General features: G+C 46.5%; 1 protein-coding gene across 1 annotated transcript; it reads right to left on the bottom strand.

The window, feature by feature from the left end:
• Nucleotides 1-84: 84 nt before the first annotated feature.
• LOC135375705 (uncharacterized) lies at nucleotides 85-23,879 on the bottom strand. Its single transcript, XM_064608361.1, has 17 exons — nucleotides 23,773-23,879; nucleotides 15,527-15,736; nucleotides 15,229-15,371; nucleotides 11,817-11,928; nucleotides 11,574-11,728; nucleotides 10,401-10,526; nucleotides 10,203-10,290; nucleotides 8,469-8,605; nucleotides 7,507-7,584; nucleotides 7,019-7,087; nucleotides 3,846-3,966; nucleotides 2,973-3,088; nucleotides 2,580-2,649; nucleotides 1,744-1,844; nucleotides 1,568-1,634; nucleotides 913-939; nucleotides 85-380 (listed from the first exon to the last, which is right to left on the bottom strand). The coding sequence occupies exons 1-17, from the start codon at nucleotides 23,813-23,815 to the stop codon at nucleotides 250-252; spliced, it is 1,794 nt and encodes a 597-aa protein (XP_064464431.1). The 5' UTR covers nucleotides 23,816-23,879; the 3' UTR covers nucleotides 85-249.
• Between the last annotated feature and the right edge of the window lie 912 nt (nucleotides 23,880-24,791).

Raw genomic sequence — 24,791 nt, 5'->3', positions numbered from 1 at the left:
TGTTTCGATCCATGGCCGCTTGGGCCCGAAATGGCGCTGTGCAAACTTTGTTGCAACAGCATTATTCTCCGTAACATATTCAGATTTGGAGCTTAAGAAACACGCACTGTATTGAACCAGGCTCTGTGGCATGTAAATATACAACCAATATAAATTAACCAATGTAAATATAGCGCAGCCAGCACGTCTTGATGTAGCCATGGGACGCTGGTCACTGCAGATATGTGCCGTCAGGCCCCAAGACTGTACTCAGCCTTGATTCTGGAGAAATATCGCACTGATCTGATTCTTGGGGCAAACCCGAACTGCGACGTAGACTGCCGCAGCTGTCAGGACGATCCCGAGGAAGAGCATGCCAAATCCAAGACCAGCCATGTTCCCTGCCAATGTCGTCAAGAAACGTGTCAGTTGTGCTACAAGTGTCCGAGGGCGCGCAAAGTAGCGGCTCTACCCAACGCGCTCTGTGCACTCAGTCTCTCGTACTGCGGTGCGTCATCTTAACGGCCTTTGAGAGCCACGACCGCGATACGAGCCCAGGCGAAGTTTCCAAGGTCGTTCATTAATTTTCCAGCCTCCCCCCCCCCCCCTCCTCCACCCACTCGTCCGTACGTCACGAGGCAGAGCAGCACTTTCGTGCTCCGACCTGCAAGCTGGCGTGTGGGAGATCATCGAGAGCGCGGCGCTCCGGAAATGGCGCGACACCGTTTAGTACAAAGGAGCGCGCTCCCGGCGCTCTGTGGCCGCTACTTAACGCGCCCTAAATCGTAATGCACGCCCGGACTTAACATGTGCATAGAGGAACCGGCTGTGACTTTGCTACGAGAAATTAGCCACATCACTGGTACGAGTGACAAACATATGTGTCTGATAGGGCCCTTGAAGTTACTGTCATAAATAAAAACAAATACTTACCGGACGTGTAGCCTTGAGTTGCTTGTACTGCAATGCAAGGGTGGATAGATTAAGAATACAGAGCACATTTTACTTGTCAATCAATCAATCTTGTGGAACAGTGCATCGAGTGACACCCTTTTAATTGAATATGGCTCCTATAGAGTGCAGCTCTTGACGATTTTACAGTGGATCCCATAATCTACTAAGCCCAACACGCAAAACTGTTCAGTATTTTCAGTCGTCAAATCAATTTCGAATCCTTCCTGTCAAGATTTAGCTCCTCCTGTCTGATGCTTGTGTTACGCCACACATCGCAAAACATACAGTTTCGCATCATGCAAAGCATGTTGCAAACACGCGCTGCAGTATACAGAAGGCGTGTCATGCCTTGGGCAGAAGAAGAATTCCGTAATAATGTCGCTTTTATGAGATTACTCTTATTGGGGCACGTGCAGTATACCCAGAATATTACGATAGTACCAAAGCACGGCAAACACGATACCACAGAGTATTTTTAGGGACAACGCGATATTCTTATTTCCAGGTGACACTGCCCCCGACTAGTGTCTCGAGCCGCTCTGCAAATTCCGCTTGACATTCAATAATAACTATGCCTCTCGCTTTTCTTCCTACCACATCCTATTTCCTTGCACACTGATTACAGAATATTCACCTGCAGAGGCACTTGGAGCACCTTTCCGGTAGCCATTAGATACGCTCACTGCCTTGTAAGTCACGGGCTGAAACAGAAGGAAAAGCATGTTTATTTCGGGACTCCTGGACCATTTCCCAGGCACATGATCAGATCACAATACAGTGACACTATCGAAATTCTGGAACAATACTTACATCATTTCCGAAGCTAGCGTTCACTCGGAACAAAAACTTTCTTTGGTCTACAACGGACTTCAGGTGCTCGATGGCGGCGTCTGTGTCAGCGTCTTCGAAACCTATTGACGAAAGCAAGATGCGTTTCTGTAACCAGGCTGAAGAAAAACTGGCTCGCAATAAAGGGCCGGCCGGGGAAGGGGGGGGGGGGGGGTGGATATGTATTTATGCGAAAATTACGTAGCAAAGGTCGGTCAAACCCAAGTTCGACTTCCCATTCCACCCGCACTAGGATGTCGATCAAGTGTAGCGTCTTAACGCATTAATTCTCTCGAAAACACTTTTCTACCCGCTGTTTACTTTTCCTTTTTTTTTTTTTTTTGCGGACATGTGCGCTGGGGAGATGGTTTTTATCACGGATCAGGGGAAGCTATGCTGCAGCGCCACATGATGCCGCCTATAAGGCTCCAATAGTTTCAGTGTCTGTCGCAACGTAGATGTGATGTGATGTGAATAAAGAAAAAAAAATGGGGATGTGAGTTTCGACGAAGTCAAAACGTAGAGGTATGCGGCTAGCTGTTGCAGCCAGTAACAGCAACCGTAGGGCGGGGCTGAACCGTGCAGTTCTTAGATTGAACACTACTAGCCAAGTGTAGACCCGTACAATTTGCCCTAAACAATGTGCCTGTCCGTTTCATGGCTTACGTCTTGTGGGGCAGCGCAGTCTACCATGTTTATTACCTGGGTTATTTTTCTTGACAGATACTGGTCCTAAAACCCCAGGAGTAAGGCACTAACTGTCCGGTATGCAGACGTCACAAACCTGTTATAAACATGCCTTACGTACGTGTACGAACCTTTGTCGTTGCGAGCTGGGAATACAAATCCGGTTGCAGTCATGCCAGTCCTGGTGTCATTGGGGACGAACTGCGCACGATAGGCATAAACACATTAACCACCCGAGTTTTCACAATTTTCATGACACCGTGTCGGAAATAGGACTCGACACACAGCAATCCCCAAGCAGCACAATGTGTGTGACAATCCCAGTGCATAGCGATAGACAGTTGCAATGCACAGGGATAGACATACGGATAAATAGCAAAAGGGTATAGACAGTCTGCAACTCTGCAAAATGAAGCACTCCACTGATAAAGCGCCTGCCAGCCACACCTATGCACCTGGACATTCAAAACATTGCGCTGTCTCGTTAAGTTTTACCGCAGAGTTCGCAGGCACTTGACACTGACCCAGAATATGGTGAACCTCAATGTTTGGGAAATGCCGAGGGCTTCGACGACAGCTTCGCGGTAAGCTTCCCGGAGATCGTGAAGGGATTCAATGTCCTTGTCGAAATTGGTGTTTCCTGCGTGCAACGGTGCAATGACATTATAAAATAGAACTTCCAAAATGGTACATTGTGGTACTCTATGGTACTATATAGAAGGATAGAAAATCCAGTAAGCCCGTAAAGAAATGTGAGGGGAAGCGCCTCAAGGTGAGAGCCGCCGATATTTCGAACAGAGACTGTCCTTCTTCTGGTACAATGGGATGATGTACTATGGATGTGCACTTGCTGAAGAGACCATATATGTACTATTGGGGACACGGTTAGCTAAAATCGCCTGTCAGTGTGCTCCGCCGTCCCATAATAGATCGGTTGCGCTTGAAAGTGTTGTGCCAATATTGTATTTGAACGTGGACCATGTGCACCACGTGTTCATTACTCGAAAGAAATAATCTTGCAACACCTGGATATTTCAGATGCGACAAACCACAGAGTGCTGATTTTAGACGACCGTGTCCCCTACAGTACTGTATTCTGTGTAGATTAGAACATTGGCAACGCAGCTTGGGGATCTGTTCCCATCCGCCCAAAAGTCACCAGTGCCATGCATGCGTTTAGCGACAAGTCGCTGGGGCAAAGCATTGCGGTGGACACACTATACACAACGTACGGTTACAAGTTTCGCTTAGCGCGACGAGAAGAAGGATACGTGTTGCAGGGGCATATTGTGGCCACGATAAGGATCATCCGGTGAACATAACTATGACGTGTACACACCACTTATCGCAAGGCGTAGTCATTGCTATCTCGACAAAATTGTCGCTGGTGTGCTTACCTTCCAGAGTTATGGCAAGCGTGCGAATGTCACCTTGATGGAAGCAACGGTACAAGTTGAACACGTCCCAGTATCTCACGTCCTCATCGAAGGCCACCACGTGTCTCTGTCTTTGCACTACCTGTGCGTTAGCAAAGCACGCCGAGCATTATGTTCCAACACGCCTTCATAACTTATACCACGGTCACTCAATACTCTTTTTGGTCAGGAAACTCGTGCGAGAACTTCAGCTCGGCGGCAGGGCGGAGAGTGGTGGCGCGGCGATCGCTCGGGGGGAGACTTTCGTGTCGGGTGGTTATCGAAACTACCCTTTCTCGATTCTCCCTTCTTACTTGATCCTTCTTGAAAATACCCTGCTCACAAAGGCTTTCTTCTTTTGACCCGTATCGGAACGCTCATACTGGGAACACCCTTCTGGAATGCCCCGGGGACACCGACCCTCTGGGGGACGGTTCACGAAAAGTGGTCCATCCAGAGCGTATGCTGAAATAACGATTATGTAGGTCATTTCTAGTCGTTACACTGAGCTCTGGGCCCATGTTCTCAGATCTCTGTTGACCACCGTCAGTGTTGCAGCATGTCGGATTTCGTAATTCTTCAAACACAGAAGCAGTGTCCATGCTTGCACATGGAAGGTTACAGGTATCACAAGAAGAGAAGAAATCAAAACGGAAGTATTGCATGGCGGTGTGCGTCCTATTTAACAAGCAACTGTAAAGCAAGTGTCATCACCGAAGAGGACCAAGTGCGACGCCGACTGCGTAAGTATATTCGTATTGCATATTTATAGCGCGTTATTTATAACACGTCATTGTGCCTTGTTAGCCAACGTCACGAAGTTCACAACAGTTGTTGTTCCCATCGAAGTTTTGAATTCATGTCCTTTGCAGATGAGCATAACCACCCTCCAGACAGTGCAGCGGCACTTCGGGATGAATTCAGAACAACACTGAAGGAGAAAGCAAAGATGAGCCCACACGTGGCAGCGCCGACACTGTACAATGGGGAACTTATTCGGCTGTCGCAAAACGTAAGCGCTTTACTGACATCCTCAGACAGGCATGGAGTTTCTTCAAATTCACCGGCAGACACCCTTCGTGTCTGCCGGTGCCTGCGCGTATGGCTTGCAGAGTGTTTCTATGAGTGTTTGGAAGTGTACACTCTTGCTTTCTTTGTGCTTGTGTTTTGAATGCGTAAGCAGAGGTTATTTTTTAAATATCCTTGACGTTTATTGCGATCTTTGCACTCTGTTCGTATGTAAGAATGATCTGCACATATAAAGGAGACATCGCCTGATTCGAACGCGCAACATTTCGTTGATGATTATACGTTCTTCATGGAAGGGGAGCCTTAACTTGACGAGGACTGAATGAAAGTACTTTTTCTTTGTGTAAAAAATAGAGATGACTTGGTCTACGGGAAACATTCGCTAATAGCCTTATTGTAGATGTACTGCGATGGGCGTCGTTTGTTGAGCCTTCAAGTTGTTCACTGTGCGATATGAGTAGCATCAGACACTAAGAACCGTAAAATTTTCAAATACAAGTCATTCAACATGATATTTATACAATAACTCATCTTGGTGCACAACTTGGGGGGAAAGATGTAATGCCAAGTCAGCTTAGTAAACGAAGTCCGCTCATACCTAGTTTTTATTGCACCGGAAGCAGGCAGAGGGAGGGGTGATGTTTTTCTCTTTTTATCTATTCATTTTTCCTTTTTTTTCTGTAATGCTCCTGCAAGGCGTGAAAAGCTTCTGCGGACCATAAACTACGACTCTAGAGCCCATTCATGGCCATGTATAGTGCTAAAAATATACAGTTTCCTTGTATTCATCCTCAATTTGAAGAGAAAGGCTAACACAAGAGATTTTGTCTCCGTCCCCCTGCTTATCTCTTTTCATTTTTATTTTTTATTTTATTTTATCATTAATATTATTTTTTGTTACCAGATACCACCGTGTTGTTCTCGTAAACGTAGTTTTTGGGCAATCCCCAAATTTCCTTCTGTCCTCCCAAGTAAAACTCCATTCCACATTTTAAATAGTTTGCTCAGTGAAATGTCCTGGAACTGATCTGACTCATATCTCGAGGCTATCTACAACGCGATGACAGTGTAGCGGTTGAGTTTGACATCTGAATCTTGTCAGCCAAATTCTATAGGTGAAAAGCGCTATCAGCTAGGCCACACCTCAGCAAGAGCAAATTCTATCGTGCTAATTTAATAACCCGGCTTGAATCCTGTTGGAATCGGCAAAGGAACATATCATTTCCTCCGTACAGAGTATTCGTCCATACTACATTCAGGAGGCACCAATCACTGTACCTGCTCGTTTTGTTGTGATCTCTCACGAGTTTTCCCATCATCTCTTCCCAAAGTGTGTAAAAATTGCTATCTACGATACGTTAAGCCTTGTGCATGGCACTGCACCACATCAAAAAACAATATAAGCTATTTCCTCGCCGAAAACGATCAAGGCATACTATTTATAGCATGTGTATCCCTCGGCTCTCATACCGCCAGATATCATTTTAGACGATTAAAATACAGGATTTATATACGTACTTCTTCTGAAGTCTTATCTGTCTGCGGTGAAATAGAATCACCTCGTCATTTTATCTCTGTTCAAGTTACAACAACACCTGCTACGAGGAAAACAAGAAAATCACGCGTTTGGAAAGTTTCGCCCTCACGCAATAACTACGGAAAGCGTCATTAGCTTACAGTGTGGATTGAGTGACTGTGCAACGAAATGCAATCATATGTTTCTCAACCACGATTGAGAGCCCCGAGTGAGAGCAAAAGTAAAATTTTCCGTGTCAAAGAAACACAACAACGAAAGCTGCAATATACGCAGCAAATCTGTAAATTTACGTTCACTGAACTGAAATGTGCTGGCTCAAATCATGAATCGCTTCGAGAATTAATTATTTCTACTATGAACACGAAATGAACTTTAAAAAGTAGCTCATCAAATATTCCCTGGAAACACGCAGTTCTGGGGAAGCGTCGTCTGCTCCACGAGGGTGTCTCCCCCTGACCGACGCGATCGCCCCAAGCGGGAGCAATTGTCCCTAAGTGACCTAGTCTATTGTATTCGAGCGGAGTTTCCTAACCAGAAAAAGTATACCGTGCTTGTACGGAAAGAAGTCACCAAAGCGGTTGGTACGTACACCCTTTTCTCTGGTCTCCATGTACGCTGGACGACGGGCCTCTCCTATACCGAAGTCCAGGGCATTGTCCTGTTACGGGAATGGTAGGTGGTGGCTGTATTGCGCAGGCAGGTCACTAGAGGCACGGTCCTTTCACTCTTACTTTACTCTTTACACGGATTTTAATTTGAGAGCAAGTTGTTTTTGCATCGTAATGCTCCATTAATGTGCTTCAGGGTACCTTCACAGCAGCCGGACATCCGGTGCTCGGCGATATGACATGGAATAACGGCTTATTTGCTTAGAGTTCGTCTTGTACCATTTAGGGTGTGCAATGCTATAGGTTCGACCTATAGGAAGTGCTAGCTTGAGCAAAATAAGACCCAGCATTCTCAATGTCAGATTCATATTCAATCACGCAACTAATAACCGTACTCTTCCCTTCCTCTGAAGTGGACATGGAGACAGCAGAGCAAAGATGAAGAGCAAGCAAAACAAACTATACTTACGTAAGCGTAATACAAATTCTGCACTTTTTCGCCCGTGGTCGTAGCGTAAACACGACAATCCGAAAGACGGCAACGGTGCTGAAAACGAGCAACAGAAAGAAATTTAAAAACTCCAGCTCTAATCCAACCATAACCATTCCCAACTATAGTCCTGGTTACACTGGCATGAACGTACATAAAACAAGAAGATAAGACAAGTAGAGACGAGAAACATACACGTAACAACAACGCTTTATTGTGATGATGATGCGTGAGGTATCTCATCGCGATGCACGTACCAGGTGCAAGCTGAGCATAAAAGACCTTGCAGTATGCTTGGAAAACCTATCTCTTGTGTTTTTATAGAAAGGTAGAAAATCCAGGAAACTGGTGAGGAAATGTTAAAGGAGGAGCCTGAGGACAAGAGCTGTCGTTGTTCTTTTTTTTTTTTTTTTTCGAACGGAGACTGTCCCTCGCCCAGGAGAAGAACAGTCTCTGTTAGACCGTTCTACACAGCTTGGGTAGTACATTCTACCAATTTTTCTTCGAGCAAACGTGACAGAGAGAAGCAAGGGAAAGGGACGTCGCCCCTTATACCCTCGGAGGAGAAGGCACGCGTGGATTGACCCGGAATGGTAGAAGTACTATCTCTCTATCAGCTTGGGTAGGAAATTCTACCTTTTTTTCTTCGAGTGTACGGTATATGCAAGTATGTCAGCCGTCTGAGCAGTTCCCCAGTGTCCCTCTCTCGCCCAGTGCCCGTGGATGCTGCTTGATTAATTAAGCAGCCTTTCGGGCAACCCTGAATGCCATTTCACTCCTCCTATATATACTGCCTTTTCCTCAGCGATTACTGATCTCTCTGTACTTCATGCAAAAGCGGAAGTGTGCTATTCGGGCCCACTAGTGATAATTAGAACAACTGTACGCACGTAAATGAAATACTTGTACATGTAAAGTAGGATAAATGTGATACGACTTACGTCTCCTGAGTGCTGAATGTCGTCTGCTATTTCTTCGCCCCATACAAGTTCTTCTTTTGACTTCGGTGTGAACCCTTCCCCTCCCATTGCTCTTGGTACACATGTCTCTGTGGTAACGTCGATTTCATACTGATATCCTGAGGATAAAGTACGTTTAACGCTGTAAGGCAACAAGCAAGTACGCATTCACAAAGAGTTTGTTTTTTGCGAACTGCTGATGTCCGCATCCGGGGCATCACAAGAGAAAGACAACGCTACCGTTCCTACATCTTTCTCTCTACAGTCTGTGCACGTTGTCTAGGGTACACTATGATGACTGCCTTTGGCGCAACATTCGTGGCCCCCCAGGTCGACGACGAATAATTCGGTGATATAATTGATCGATGAATAATTCGGTCTCTCAGGGTTCAGTTCTTGGTCCCCTTCTATTCCTCATATATATATTAATGACCTTCCTTCAGGCATATCTTCCACTATCAGACTATTCGCCGATGATTGCGTTGTATACAGGCAGATCAACTCTCCTACTGACCAACAATCCTTACAAACCGACCTTGCCCTAATTCAATGCTGGTGTGATGAGTGGCAAATGCCCCTGAATACATCTAAGTGCTGCATCGTGACATTTTCTCGCCGACGTGTCTCCTATCTTCCTCCCTTCTGCTACACAATTAGCGATTTTTAACCAGAGCAGATTCCTACAAATATCTTGGCATTCATCTCTCTTCCAACTTAACTTGGAACGAACACATTAATCACATCGTGGCCAATGCTTCTCGCTCCTTGGGCTTTGTCAGACGCACCCTAAGATCGGCACCTGTCCATCTCAAGCTTCTAACTTTCACCACTCTGGTACGAAGCAAGCTTGAATACGCATCCGCAATATGGGACCCTCCCCAAAACTATCTCTGTGATTCCATCGAAGCCATTCAAAATCGCGCTGCCCGCTTCATTGTCAACGATTACTGTTTCACTACCTCTGTACCCGCGTTAAAACTAAGTCTCAATCTCGAGCCGCTCCAACATCGTCGTCACTTCGCCAAGTTAACCCTCTACCATAATTTTTTTTTCACCTTGCTTGCTCGACATTCACCCATCTCACGCTCGAGTGTCATTTTTCCTCGCTTTGATCACACTAACAAGGTTACTCGGTTCCTCTGTATTACTAACGCGTTCTCCAAATCGTTTCTTTGCACAACCAGCATTGACTGGAACAACCTCCCATCATCAATCGCTACCATTGACGACCATACAGTTTTCCGTAGCTCCCTCTCTCGCTTTCTTCATCTTCAATACTAGTGTTAGTTCTGTTGTATTGCTTAGTTTATCGCTTTGTATACTTATTTGTATTGTTCTTATCCTGTTATTCCAAGATGTTGTTGTTATTTTGTTTCCTTATTTCTGTTTTCTGTTTCCATTCTCAATGTCCCATGATGTGTACTCAATGTAGGATGATGTTCCAATATGATGTTCCCACCCCCATGTAATGTCCTCCGGACCCTTGGGGTTTTTTGAAATAAATAATAAATAAAATATACTTCGAGACTAATTAGACTTTGAGAGCTAGAAACGTGCAGCGGAGGTATAGCGCACGAAACGTTTAGCCTGGGCCTCTGAGGTTCCAGATCGTTCGCGGTGATCATATTGGTGAGGAGCATCCCTTGGTCAGTCATGTATCCATCTAGAAGTCCGTTAAAATGGTCTCCGGATCTACAGTACAGGACTTTATCGTACCGGCTCGGTAGTCGGAGATAATGATGACATCTTCACTTTCTTCCCTGTGACGAGTAGCTACAGCGCCGTTCTTAAGGTCAGCCCAGAGCTGGAAGAAACGTTATTGCTTGTTAGGTCATGCAGTTCTACAGGAGCTCCAGAGCGCTTCAGACAGTGAACTAAGCGGTTTGCTGTTGACTATGTGGAAGAGGTGCTTACATAAGAATACCAGACCACGTTTCCAGATCCTGGAAATATGTTCTCAGCTCTAAGGCTAAAAACGCTTGGTAACTTTGGAAGGGATGATGCTTTTTCTTTCCCGCCACAATAGAATCCCAGTGGTTCCTGCAAGGAAATGTCACAAGGCATGAGGCACTAAACCGCTTATATATGTGACTGTGACACAGTAACTGCTGCGCCGCTGGAACACACAAATATACGAGCACAACACAAGCTTCAACAAGAACCGTACTACGGCATAATTAGGACATCATACAGAGCACTATGTGAAACCTATGGAGTGGGCGGAGAAAACGTTTTGACTGCCGAGAGTAACCACTGACGCATAAACAGCATTTCACCTGACAGAAGACCAGCTCTCGTGGCATAGTGGTTAAGATGATCGCTTTCCACGCCGAGACTGGGAGGTGACACGGGTTCGAATCCTGTCACCGGCTGTGCTGTCTGAGGTTTTCCCCCTGGGCTTTCCGAAGACGTTCCATACGAATCTCGGCACAGTTCCCCAGAAGTCGGCCGAGGACGCATACGAACCCCTCTGTCCCCAACGCCTTCCTGCTGTCCTCTCTCAACCTGTCCACGTCTGTACGCCGCTCATAGCCATAGTTGCTCCGCGGTGCTAACATGCAACTTAAAAAAACTAACAGAATGCGTGAAATGTTTTATACCCACTATTCAGCTACCTACAGCCCTCATAAGCTGACCCCACATGTGCCATCCACGTGAAACTTGACCGTAGTGCTAATTTATGGTGCAAAGTCTTTGTATCAAAGCAAGACACGCTGATCGAGACCTGTCATAGGAGGACATGTAACGACAGAACAGTCTGTCGTGACGACAAACGTGTACGTCACACGACAAAAGTGCTTGTCGTTACGACAGGCGCCCCTGTCGTAACTACAGACTTGTTTTGTAGTTACGACGAAAGTTCTGTCATGACGACAGAAGTGTCTGTCGTACGACAAAAAATCCTGTTGTCACAACAGAAATTTCTGTCGTGTTTTTCGATCGGGGCACTTCAAAGCAATCGCCGTAACACGTGATAGCCCAAGATGTGTGCTCTGTAGTGAAACCTCTTGAAAGTGGGAGACAGTCGCACCATTTATTCGGTACTTTGTACGTCACCCTGGTTCAATAACGCCGCTGGGTAATTACCTGAAAGATGCTGTAATCCAACTCCTCAGTATAACTGGAGAACGTGTAGGTGGCCGTTTCTTTGTCACATAGTAATTGGGATACAACAGGAATCGGAGGACAGGCGTTAACATTCTCGGCATTTCGATCGCATCGAGGAGTTTTGGTTCCGTTTGCTGTAAGTGAAAGACAAGCCTTATACATTTTATTTACACGAATGGTACGAGGCACATCACGAGGAGCGTCAAGAAGAACGATACGTACTTGTCCAGGCGAATGATATGTTGCATTGCACGTCTTTTCCACTGGGAGAGTCATGCAGAACAGTTGTTGAACTCCACCGTGACAGGCCTGCCGCAATACTTGATTCAGGGGTCTGCAAAGACAGATCGATGTTGAGACTGCTTCCATGCTCGCTTTCTCAGGTATAAGTAGCTGGCGCATAATACTGTTTACGTACACTCCTCAGTTTTCGCTGTCATGTGTGAGAGGGTCACCTCACCACCCACCAGAACGTCAGCATCACGACACATGTATCGCACGTACGTTTTCTACCGGACGGCCCTTCCAAATGTACCGTAAGTACCGCCATCGAAATGGCTCTGAACTTCTGGCGTCTCGCCTGTTGCCTCTGTAGCATAAGTCACGCGGCGAAGCAACTTTGTTAGGGCTGATGAACTCCATTTCGTACCGTTCTCAAGTTGAACAGACAATTGGCTCCACTTTCGTTGACAATTATACGAGTGTAAATTGCACTGTCACAGCACACGCCGTATCGAACATGGAAGGCTTTTACAAGGGTATAGAGACATCGATTATCTGTCTCACAGGCCGGAGTCACGCAGATGTAGCGCTTTTATCATCAACATTCCAAAATACGGAAGTTTGAGGGAACAAAACGCACGATCGATGGAAAAAAGAACGCATTTGTGCACAGCATCATACGGACTAAATATCGTGTCCTCAGAATCCTACCAAAGTTATGTTACTGAAATCTTCTTGTCTCACTTTACATTCCTGCAAAATATATTAGCTCTACGTGACGAGAAAGCTAGAGAAAATTAATTTTTATTTTTGAGAACTGTGACGTCATGCTAGGCTCCGACGGAGCGCCCGGCTCTCATCTGGCAACGTTGTTGCCCTTGGCGTTTTCCGCGTGACACATCACACGACCGCTCCGACCTTGGAGAAAACACAAAGGAGGGAGAAGACATCTCTCCCATTATCCCCTCTTTCGAACAGCGTCACGTCATTTCTCCATCACGTGACCCTCCCCGGACGCCGGCGTCGTTGGTAGGAGACGAGTACCCTCTCCAGGACATGACATCATCGCAATTTGTGGGCTTATGATTACATCACCCGCTGCCTGCGTCATCGAAACTTGTGGAGGCTCAGCAGATCTTCAAAAATTGACAGAAATGCACAGCGTTCGTAAACAGGATTGAAATTTCGCGTATAGAATCCTTGAGGCACTTTCTTTTCATGGACTAAATAAAATACAGTCCGGAGTGGTGCTGCAGCGGCCCGTAGACGATATGGCGCCGCGTCACTACTACCGCACGCCATGGCACAAGCCAGTCAGTTCTATCGGCAACGTGGAGTGAAGCCGCGACTTGAGAAGCACACCCGGCCCTCCGAGACATTAATTCCATCATCGTCGACCAGTGCTCATGTGGGGGAACACCATGTATACCTGGTGACAAAACCTGTATACATTTGGTGACATACACGGACAACAATAGAATTCTGGACAATAAAAGTACGGTAGACAATTCGACCGTTCACCATCCAAATTTTACATCGACTAAAGACCATCCAGGGATCACTTCGAAAGCCATCGCTGAAGGTGTAGTGCCTCGTTCCTTCGTGGAATCGCTAGGCGGCGTCGTTCCGCACCTAATAGACGGCCTGGACAAGCGCGTTGCCGGCAACGTCGCCTCAAGGGAGACGTCGGCGAGTTCTTTTGATTGGGCGCATCGTACACGGTGTAAACGACGCACCGCGGAGCATTCGCGCAAGTATAGAGCTCAGAGATGTGCCGCCACTGCTGCGGGAAATGCGGACACGTTCGCTAAAGAAAATGAACATAACCGACGCGACGCCGAGAATGCCACGAAACTGCGTGCTGCAAAGCGCACTACCGTTGCTGCCGAAGGAGGGGCCGAATTACGCGCGACGCTGCCTAAATACTAAACTATACTGCACTCGAAATACTTCCCTATAAGTATTTGTTACCCTCCTACTCAAACTGCCGAACCGAACCGCCATACGCGCACCGGCCGAAGTCGAACGTAAACGTCGACGCGCAGAAACCCAGCGTGAGCGCCGAGCACACAGGAGACGTTCAATTTGGACATCGTGGGTGATGTGAACGTGCCGACCACAAGCAACGGCACAACGATAGACCGTGTGTTCACGAGAAGTGATCACACTACTGCGTTTCATTGCGTGCGGACGCGTGCGAGACATTCCGCAGCACAGCGCAAGGAGTTCGCCCGAGCCGAGCTGAACTTTCTCCTACGCACGCATCGAGCCGCCCAAGCCTGAACATATCGCCGCCTGCTACGCTTGCGTGCTGAAGCGCTTCCCTTCTTTTGTGCGATATGAATTTCAACAAGGCCGTAGTAAACATGCAAGAAAAGGTGCAGGATTAATTACACTAGCACTTTAATTGCACACAAACTAACTGCAGTTTGCGTTACGCTGAACTCAAACGTAGGCTTCAAGTTTCCGCCGCAACTATTCATGAAAGGTTCGCATTGGCTGACACTTTCGATGCCCACATGTATGGGAGAGAGAGAGAATACCAGTTTATTTACAAACATTGGAGCTGAGTGACACCCATCGGGGTCTGCTGCTCCATTTCTTGAAAGCGTTTCAATAACGCATGAATAAAATAATATGCATACAGAACAGAAGACACCATGCGACGACACACACACACAATAAATATGCATATGACTTGAGATGTGAGGTACATCCCGGTGCTGTTGTGATCTAATTTACATGCGTGTTAGTAACGGGTGATAATACGGGAGTCTTTCCAGCGGATTGCTTACGTGAGTTATGTAGCATGTATACGCACGTATGTGTCTGCACGCAATGAAACGCAGTATAGTGTCAACCAAGCTATATGGTGTGCGCTGCATGGACTACATCTCCTACTACAGTATTCACAAACCCATTCTCCGCATCGCCAGAACTGAAGACCACCCAGACGAAAAGGACTCGTCCGAGTGACTGTGTACGTTGACAGTTTTGACACACATACTTTCAGGTTATTTCATGGCATGAGGAAGAGAGTTTAAACAGATCGGAAAGTCCTAAGATAACGCTTCGGGTAACATCAGGTGTCAATCGCCTGATTCGTTTGAAGTGGCTTAGATAACGTTGTTGATCTTTCAATTGACAGCTTCCTTTATATAGTATCGTTTCCGTATAGAGTGCTGGCCATCTGCTAAAACTCCTGAACGTAAAAGTGTGCTTCTTTCGCATCCGAAATGGAGTCGTCGTCCTTGGTCTGTAGTAAATGCTATCGCATTTCATACGCGTTTGGTCGTGCGCCAAAGACTACAGTCATTTTTTAATTACATTTACTCGCTGATTTTTCCCGAGCAAAAATCTCGGTCAACGTTGAACGACACTCGCGCACTCGATATGAACTTCTTCTGCTCACCTTCTTTCCATCGAACCGGAACAGCTTATCTGGCGTGAGAAATTGCACTTGGTGTCCGCGTCTTTCGAAATCCACGGGAAAGAAAATGTTGGTCTTCTCAACTTCTTGGATGCCATTCGCATAGTTGCATGACTCGTCTAGAGCTGCGTATGTGACAATCACCATTAGAACTACGTCAAGTATTTCAATCACGTAAACATCCAAGTTCCCGGTGTGTCGTGCGCCGCGTAGCGTAAACCCAAAAAAAATAAATAACAAAAGATAATAATCACTTTTGACAGTTCCCGACGTTACTTACTGTTAGCCAGAATGATCGTGTCCTTCCCGAAGTCGATCATTTTGATGTATTCCTTGTTATCCGACGTCTCCGAAACGTACAGCAAATTTCCCCTTCCATTGCCTTTGGCAGTGTATGCGATGGTGTACAACTTGAGTCCTCTCTCCCACCATGTGTCTACTAGGACATCCACCTTAAAGTCAGAAGGAAAGGATGGAGGCTGGTCTTCCCCTGGCAAAAAGAAACGGGCGATATGTACACACATGTGCTTGGTTTATTATATTGTCATCAAGTCTATCCTGCGTTGTGTATTGTTAACGCCGCGAAGCGGCTGCTCAATCAGTGCTGTACAGATGTCAACCGACGTGAGACAGGCAAAGGATGGGGGATAGACGAGGGTTGTGCGTCACATGCCGACATCTCTCTGCAAACCCAGGAAAACCGACAGTTTGTTTGGTTGTAAGACAAAAAAAAGACGACACGGAAGAACGAGAAAATCGTAAATTCTTCCGCTGTGGCACATTGCCCAGTATGCAAAGAATATGCCCAGTAATATATACAGGGTGTTCCATTTAAGATTGACCCCACCTTTAAAAAATAATGAATCATCGTAGAAGAGTGAAACCAAGTGCATAGTGTTACCAGTGACCTGGAGCATTTAATAGTATTTTTTTTGTCGCGCAATTAATTGATTAATTAATTAATTTAATTTTCTAACATTTTAATTAGGAGGATCACACCGGAGATGTCAACGCCCACAACTTCACAGTTGACATGAGAAAGCGAATGCAGTGTGTTGCAACTCTCTAGCTCATACGAGTCTTTTTTTCCCGGGCCAGCAGAAAGGGCCCGGAGTTCCGAAACTACGACGGAATCAGTTTCCATCGCGCTTAAAGAGCGCTTGATTGCAGCGCTTTCTCACGGCCGCTTGAGGAACAAGCATTGATGCCGTCCGTCCCGCCTATGCTGTTATCTGTCACGGGTGCGGGGACACCAGCGAGGTCACTGCGGCGCTTTATCTCTTGATTATTTGTTTTTTAGGCGTGAAGCGACACAAAACACGGGAAGCGGAAGTTATCTGCTCACGGCTTACCTTGAACCACGAGCGCGAGATTATTAAATCAATAAGAAAGGAAGAAAAGCTGTGGGCTATGAAATTTATGAAGCCGCTCTTTTACACCTTTTCATTTGCACCCACTCTCTGCGTTGTAGCACAAGTTATGTCTTTTCCAACGAAGAGACACAACGAAATGCTACAACGCAGAGAGTGGGTGCAAACCCAGGAAACAGGCCTTGGAGGAACAGCCCTTGGGCTGTTGCTCAACGTACACCCGTGTGCACTTCAGCTTGCGTCATGGAGTTCACAGAAATGTGGTTGCTTCAACCTGAAGAGAGAAGAAGAAAAAAACGATATTGTGCGATTCGGGGGCATCAAAGGCATCGTTGCTTCCCTCTTACGTGTCTCTGAAGTACCGATAAGCGATAACTGTACGAGGGCATTGTTTGTTTTCTCATCGACATTGTACTGGACACGGTTCCATCTCAACACATGGTATAGACTCGTCAAGCTTCTTCATCGCATACAGGAGGGTGCAGTAAAAGCGTCTCGATGTCACCTTTATGTGAGGAGATGTTTAAACGAAAATTGTTGCAAGTGTGCGCTGCATTACGGTGACCGTATATACCCAACAAATGGAGTTGTGCTTGACTTTTACGGATTCAACTCTGCTGCTGGACAGTTGGTCCTCCGCTTGATGTACTGATTGGGACAAAAGTTTACGCAACACCATGGTGTCGTACTTCTCAATTCGAGCGACAGCTGTGCAGCAAACAGGAGCGGACAATCACACTGACATGGATAGAATATAGCCGGTCACTCGTTTCTTATTCGATCTCTTCCTGATAGTTAACAGAGGGCCGCTTCGACGAAGAAATACGTCAGCGCCGTGTTCCGTAAACGGGTACCAAAAGCTGCACCAATTGCTCATGTACTATGTCTGAAACGCTTTTTTCTTTCTTTTCTTTTGCGTGCAGAGCAGCAGGGTGCCCGGCTTGACAAAGTGAGACGTGATGATGGACATTGGATGACGAAGGACACATAAACAATTGTTTGATTTTTTTTGTGTGTGTTAATTCCGTGTTAGCGCCGCGAAGCAACTGTGGCTATGAGCGGAGTACAGACATGGCAGATGGAGAGAGGACAGCAGGATGTAGCGGGGGGTTTGTTCAGCTTCAGAGGGAACTGTGCCGACATTCGTATGGAAAGTCTGTCGGAAAACCCAGGGAGAACCTCAGACATTACATCCGGTAACGGGATTCGAACCCGCGGAAATCCCAGCCACAATGTCACGGTAGTTGGCACATCAATAAATATTGGTTAATACACGTTACCAACCAAAGAGAGGAAAAACGACCCGAAACGCGCGTAGCCAAGTAGCGCAAACAACAAGTCATCCATACGCAAATATGGCTGCGTAAATCAGTTGTTTCAAGGACGAATCATAAAGGACAAAGGTGGCGAGGCCGGCTCTGTAGTTTGGGGACTTTGGAAACAGATGTTCGTAACTGGGATGTTGCCATTACCGTTCGAATATCGAGCATTATTTGTGCATTAGCATTATTAGCTGTATTTGGAGCACGCGAAGTTGATGCGTAAGCGTGCAGAGGAACCACCCACGTTGGGGCTTCCAAGTGGAGCTCCCTCAACCAGCCCTGCTGAAAAGTTTGAAACCTCGAAGGAACCTGACAATATTCACCCATAAATCTACTTTTAAAAGCATCGCCATAAGAAAAACAACAAACTACACGCGCTCTTCGATTTTCAATGCGCGCATCCCGCGGCGGTAGGTAGATGATGCCTACTTTACGAGGCGAAAAGAATCAACTTAGTGCTCTAATATCGGCCTCTGTGATAGTTTACCATCGCTCATATCACGATATTCCTTGCCTGCGCGCCACTGACCTCAGACCTCATCCCAAGCTCCGTGCATCGAAGCAAGAGTCTCGTGACAGCGAGGGATTTGTTTTATTTTTGCGTGCGCAACAAATTCTGCGAACTTATCTGTCTTGTAGGGTGTTTGAGATGCCGTACAGAGCATTCAACTCACGCGTTTCTTGCAAAATGCGTGGTGTATTTGCGTTAACTCACCTGGTTGAGGGCCTCAACCAAAGCTTCAGTGTATCTCGTGAAGCCTCCTTTACAGGTCGGAAATTTGGAACCAAAATGGAACCTCGAAGAACCCAATATTCGTCAATGAAACTTGCACTAAATGTTTCGTTATGACACAGGCAACGTCCCACTAGAGAACGAATGCAAAGCGGCAACAACGGAGCGTGCTGCACGCGATTTTCTATTCCTAATACATGGCTTCTATGGTAGCAGTATCAGGTGAAGCCTGCTTTACGTTTTGTCCCGAATTGCTGGGCATGGGTTAGGATGATCGCTTTTCACGCAGAGAGTGGAAGGTGCCACGGGTTGGAATCCTGTCACCGGCTGTGCTGTCTGAGGTTTTGCCCTGGGTTTTCCCAAGATTTTTCAGACGAATGTCGGCACAGTTCCCCCTGAAGTCAGCCCAGGACGCATACTACGCATTCCCCACTCCTTCCTGATGTCCTCTCTCCATCAGTACACGTCTGTACGCCGCTCATAGCCACGGTTGCATTGCGGCGCTAACACGAAATTTAAAAAAAAATATTCTAGATAAAATATGTATATTTCTCCTTTACTTTGATCCATCCCTGTGTGGAGTTTATTACAACGTTCGGCCCCACTTAGCGCGTAGTTTGCACGCACAGTATGAAAGGGTGAAGTTGATGAAATATAAGTCGTGAACGTCCCATGTCAACAGCTTGCTATTGCATTGCTGCTATTGCATTTGACGGAGTGTGCTTTCGCATGTAACGTGAAGTAACGTGAGAAGACAGACACTCCTACAAATGTACTACCTTGTAGGAGGTTGTATGACTGTGTTTAGTGGCCTGCAAAATAATACACCTGGAATCAGTGCCTGGTTTGCGTGCTTGTCAGTTCTTCACTATTCCTCTTTGTCACACTCCACGGTTGATTGTTTTTAGGTCTTCTCTGCTGTGGGACCCATACGTAAAATGTTCGTACCACTGCGGAGCCTACGAAAGATGTGCCATGGAATATAGGGCGGAGAGAGACGTCCATGAAGAATTTTGTAATGAATCATCTCAATATAACCAGTTCGACGAACCATGGGAAATATAATTGCGACGAACAACAACAACAACAACAATAAATGAAGAAGTGACGATGACATGGGATGTTTCCCCGACGAAGTCATTGCTGTAAGTCCTCTTGCAGGTACTTCAGACTGCCATGTGGGAATGACTCGGGGATCAGAAGTTACAAAAGAAAATGTGCTTATATATATATATATATATATATAATATAGCATACGCTCAATGAAGAAAAATAGCATACGCTCTTTGGCTGCACGTTGAACATATGTTTATAAGTCCCAAACGTCGCCACACCAGCATTGGACAGCTGTTTCGGCCTTATTGGGCCTTCATCAGCAATGCGTAGGTGGGCGTAGGTGAGCGTATGCTATTTTTCTTCATTTAATACTTTACTGGCTTCGCACTGGGCTTTCAGAGGTGAGTCACTCACCCTGACGGGAGGACATCACGTTCCACGTGACCTTCCGACGCCACTTGCTCAAACGTCGCCCACCTACGCATTGCTGATGAAGGCCCAATAAGGCCGAAACAGCTGTCCAATGCTGGTGTGGCGACGTTTGGGACTTATAAACATATGTTCAACGTGCAGCCAAAGAGCGTATGCTATTTTTCTTCATTTAATACTTTACTGGCTTCGCACTGGGCTTTCAGAGGTGAGTCACTCACCCTGACGTGAGGACATCACGTTCCACGTGACCTTCCGACGCCACTTGCTCAAACGTCGCCCACCTACGCATTGCTGATGAAGGCCCAATAAGGCCGAAACAGCTGTCCAATGCTGGTGTGGCGACGTTTGGGACTTATAAACATATGTTCAACGTGCAGCCAAAGAGCGTATGCTATTTTTCTTCATTTAATACTTTACTGGCTTCGCACTGGGCTTTCAGAGGTGAGTCACTCACCCTGACGGGAGGACATCACGTTGCACGTGACCTTCCGACGCCACTTGCTCAAACGTCGCCCACCTACGCATTGCTGATGAAGGCCCAATAAGGCCGAAACAGCTGTCCAATGCTGGTGTGGCGACGTTTGGGACTTATAAACATATGTTCAACGTGCAGCCAAAGAGCGTATGCTATTTTTCTTCATTTAATACTTTACTGGCTTCGCACTGGGCTTTCAGAGGTGAGTCACTCACCCTGACGGGAGGACATCACGTTGCACGTGACCTTCCGACGCCACTTGCTCAAACGTCGCCCACCTACGCATTGCTGATGAAGGCCCAATAAGGCCGAAACAGCTGTCCAATGCTGGTGTGGCGACGTTTGGGACTTATAAACATATGTTCAACGTGCAGCCAAAGAGCGTATGCTATTTTTCTTCATTTAATACTTTACTGGCTTCGCACTGGGCTTTCAGAGGTGAGTCACTCACCCTGACGGGAGGACATCACGTTGCACGTGACCTTCCGACGCCACTTGCTCAAACGTCGCCCACCTACGCATTGCTGATGAAGGCCCAATAAGGCCGAAACAGCTGTCCAATGCTGGTGTGGCGACGTTTGGGACTTATAAACATATGTTCAACGTGCAGCCAAAGAGCGTATGCTATTTTTCTTCATTTAATACTTTACTGGCTTCGCACTGGGCTTTCAGAGGTGAGTCACTCACCCTGACGGGAGGACATCACGTTCCACGTGACCTTCCGACGCCACTTGCTCAAACGTCGCCCACCTACGCATTGCTGATGAAGGCCCAATAAGGCCGAAACAGCTGTCCAATGCTGGTGTGGCGACGTTTGGGACTTATAAACATATGTTCAACGTGCAGCCAAAGAGCGTATGCTATTTTTCTTCATTTAATACTTTACTGGCTTCGCACTGGGCTTTCAGAGGTGAGTCACTCACCCTGACGTGAGGACATCACGTTCCACGTGACCTTCCGACGCCACTTGCTCAAACGTCGCCCACCTACGCATTGCTGATGAAGGCCCAATAAGGCCGAAACAGCTGTCCAATGCTGGTGTGGCGACGTTTGGGACTTATAAACATATGTTCAACGTGCAGCCAAAGAGCGTATGCTATTTTTCTTCATTTAATACTTTACTGGCTTCGCACTGGGCTTTCAGAGGTGAGTCACTCACCCTGACGGGAGGACATCACGTTGCACGTGACCTTCCGACGCCACTTGCTCAAACGTCGCCCACCTACGCATTGCTGATGAAGGCCCAATAAGGCCGAAACAGCTGTCCAATGCTGGTGTGGCGACGTTTGGGACTTATAAACATATGTTCAACGTGCAGCCAAAGAGCGTATGCTATTTTTCTTCATTTAATACTTTACTGGCTTCGCACTGGGCTTTCAGAGGTGAGTCACTCACCCTGACGGGAGGACAACACGTTCCACGTGACCTTCCGACGCCACTTGCTCAAACGTCGCCCACCTACGCATTGCTGATGAAGGCCCAATAAGGCCGAAACAGCTGTCCAATGCTGGTGTGGCGACGTTTGGGACTTATAAACATATGTTCAACGTGCAGCCAAAGAGCGTATGCTATTTTTCTTCATTTAATACTTTACTGGCTTCGCACTGGGCTTTCAGAGGTGAGTCACTCACCCTGACGGGAGGACAACACGTTCCACGTGACCTTCCGACGCCACTTGCTCAAACGTCACCCACCTACACATTGCTGATGAAGGCCCAATAAGGCCGAAACAGCTGTCCAATGCTGGTGTGGCGACGTTTGGGACTTATAAATATATATATATAGATACTCATGGAACGATGCGACAGCACCAGAGGACACGTGATTCGCCGTGTTTGCGGCTCGTCGGCCCTGGGTAGCTGCGCATCGTTCGGGATTGGCAAACCAGGGGTCACTCAGCGAGCGATATACACCTGGGAGGGTGACTGAGCACTCCTCAATGCCACAGTGCAAGCCAGTGAATTATAAAGAGAGGAAAAAAGCCATTAAAAAATAAGAAAAATGACGCTAGATGTGTTTGAAATTCAATCTTACAGATTAAGATGGCTTCTATGGCTGCACGTAGAAAAACAGATACTCATGGAACGATGCGACAGCACCAGAGGACACGTGTCTCGCCGTGTTTGCGGCTCGTCGGCCCTGGGTAGCTGCGCATCGTTCGGGATTGGCAAACCAGGTGTCACTCAGCGAGCGATATACACCTGGGAGGGTGACTGAGCACTCCTCAAAGCCACAGTGCAAGCCAGTGAATTATAATGCAGGAAAAAAGCCATTAAAGGAACAAATAAATGATACTAGACGTGTTTGTAATTCAAACTTACAGAGGGCTGTACCTCACACTCATGGCTGTCAAACAAGAGGGATGAAAAGTGTGTACTTAATGTCTCATTTTCGTCGGATCCACACTCTAAGAAAAAAAAGTAAAATACGGAGTAATTGCGGCTTCTAGTCCTCTGTACCGCAATTACTCCTTACTTTACTTGTCTAACCCCGACATTTACTCCACAGGACTGCAAGTAGTCACAGAACGTTGCCAATGGTCTTCCGAATGCAACAGTCTACGTAAATATGTATTCTTTGTCAATTTGATGGCATAAGGCTGTATACATAAGCAAACTTAGAAATTTCTCACCTACACAGAGTAAGACACAGTTAACGTTTCTTTCTTTGAAAATTGTGCCGTATGTATGTCGCAAGATTTTATATTACTCGATGTATCACAGTTCACGGTTTGATTCAAAGTATTTTCATGCATGCACTCGAGTTATGTACCTGAAACTGTTAGAACAGTGCCTAACATGCAGTCTCCACTTTGTGACGTTCGTTTACTCCCGTGCATTTACTCCCGAAAGGGACTATTTTCTGTGGCCATGCAGTTAGTCCCCAAAAGGAGTACTTTTTTTTTTTCTTAGAGTGCAGAAGGTCCTGGTCCATGTTCTCCTACCTCGCTCACGAATACCTGGACTGCCGCCTTTATAGAATTTGAAATAAAAAATCTCATCTGAAAAAATCTCAGGTGATTCTAGAAATAGCCTGAGCTCTGTTCAAGTTGCCGGCTAAAGTGATACTGGAGCACGCTGCAGGCAAACGAATTCACGTAAAAGTCACGTCCGATGTAGCTTTTGACACGCAACGTACCTTTGGACAACGAGACAGCGAGGAGAATCCACAAGAGCAGCATCTTGCTCACACCCTAGGACCCGACTGAAACTTTTGCCAGACGCGAGATTATGTCGTATGTGCTTGAACTACTACTTATCTAACACGTATGAGAAGAGGCTCAGAACGATACCTGCCTTCAGGATACAATACGCCGCCACTGTATAGTTCCCTGGAGTGAGCCATGCTCTGATAACAGTGTATCTAATCTACAATCTAGTACCTCGGCGATTCCACGCGAAATGATCCAGCGGACCCGCTCGGCCCCCACAAAACGATCTCAAATTTTTACGAAATTTTTTAGCAGTCCCTAATAATGCAAAACGACACACCACGAAACATTTCTTCCCAAATCTCAATGTGGCGGGTGCTACACACGAGCAAAGTTCGCAGCGCTGGCGAAAACCGTGCCTGGCGTGAACGGCAACTGCGGCTCATAGAAAGCACCTAGAACTGTGCGGTTTTCTTTTGCATATAGAGGTAGCTATGCTCAACACAACATCCAAATCCCGGTTGTCGTGCTGTAATAGGTGCAGGTATACAAAGGCCGGAAGTTTCGCAATTTTCCTCCTACTTCGCGATTTTTTTGTGGAAAATCAAACCATTAAATTTTAATGAATATTTTTTCTTGCCAAGGCCCCATGGAATACTTCAACAGGAAAAATCGCCAGACACGTAACTTTCATAGTCATTGCAGGAAAAAAAGAGGAAGTATGCGATTTTTCGAAAATTCGCTACAATCGAGCGTAAAACACGCAATGAAGAGGTCGGAAGAGACGCCTGAAACCAACGCAGTTTTATAGAACGAGCCTTCATCTACAACATATTAAAAAATCTCGAGGGTGTTTTTTCGTATACAGGAGAAAATATTTTTTTTTGTAGTAGAGGGTATTACGACCACAGTGACCCACGTTGCATGTGTCCAGTGGGGTGCTATATTTGTTTCTTGGGCTCCTGTTTTAATTCTCTTGATTTTCAATTTTTCTCTGGTCTGGCTG

This window comes from Ornithodoros turicata, unplaced genomic scaffold, assembly GCF_037126465.1.
Source record: "Ornithodoros turicata isolate Travis unplaced genomic scaffold, ASM3712646v1 ctg00000916.1, whole genome shotgun sequence".
Taxonomy (NCBI): domain Eukaryota; kingdom Metazoa; phylum Arthropoda; class Arachnida; order Ixodida; family Argasidae; genus Ornithodoros; species Ornithodoros turicata.
This window is presented reverse-complemented; position numbering and strand designations above follow the sequence as displayed.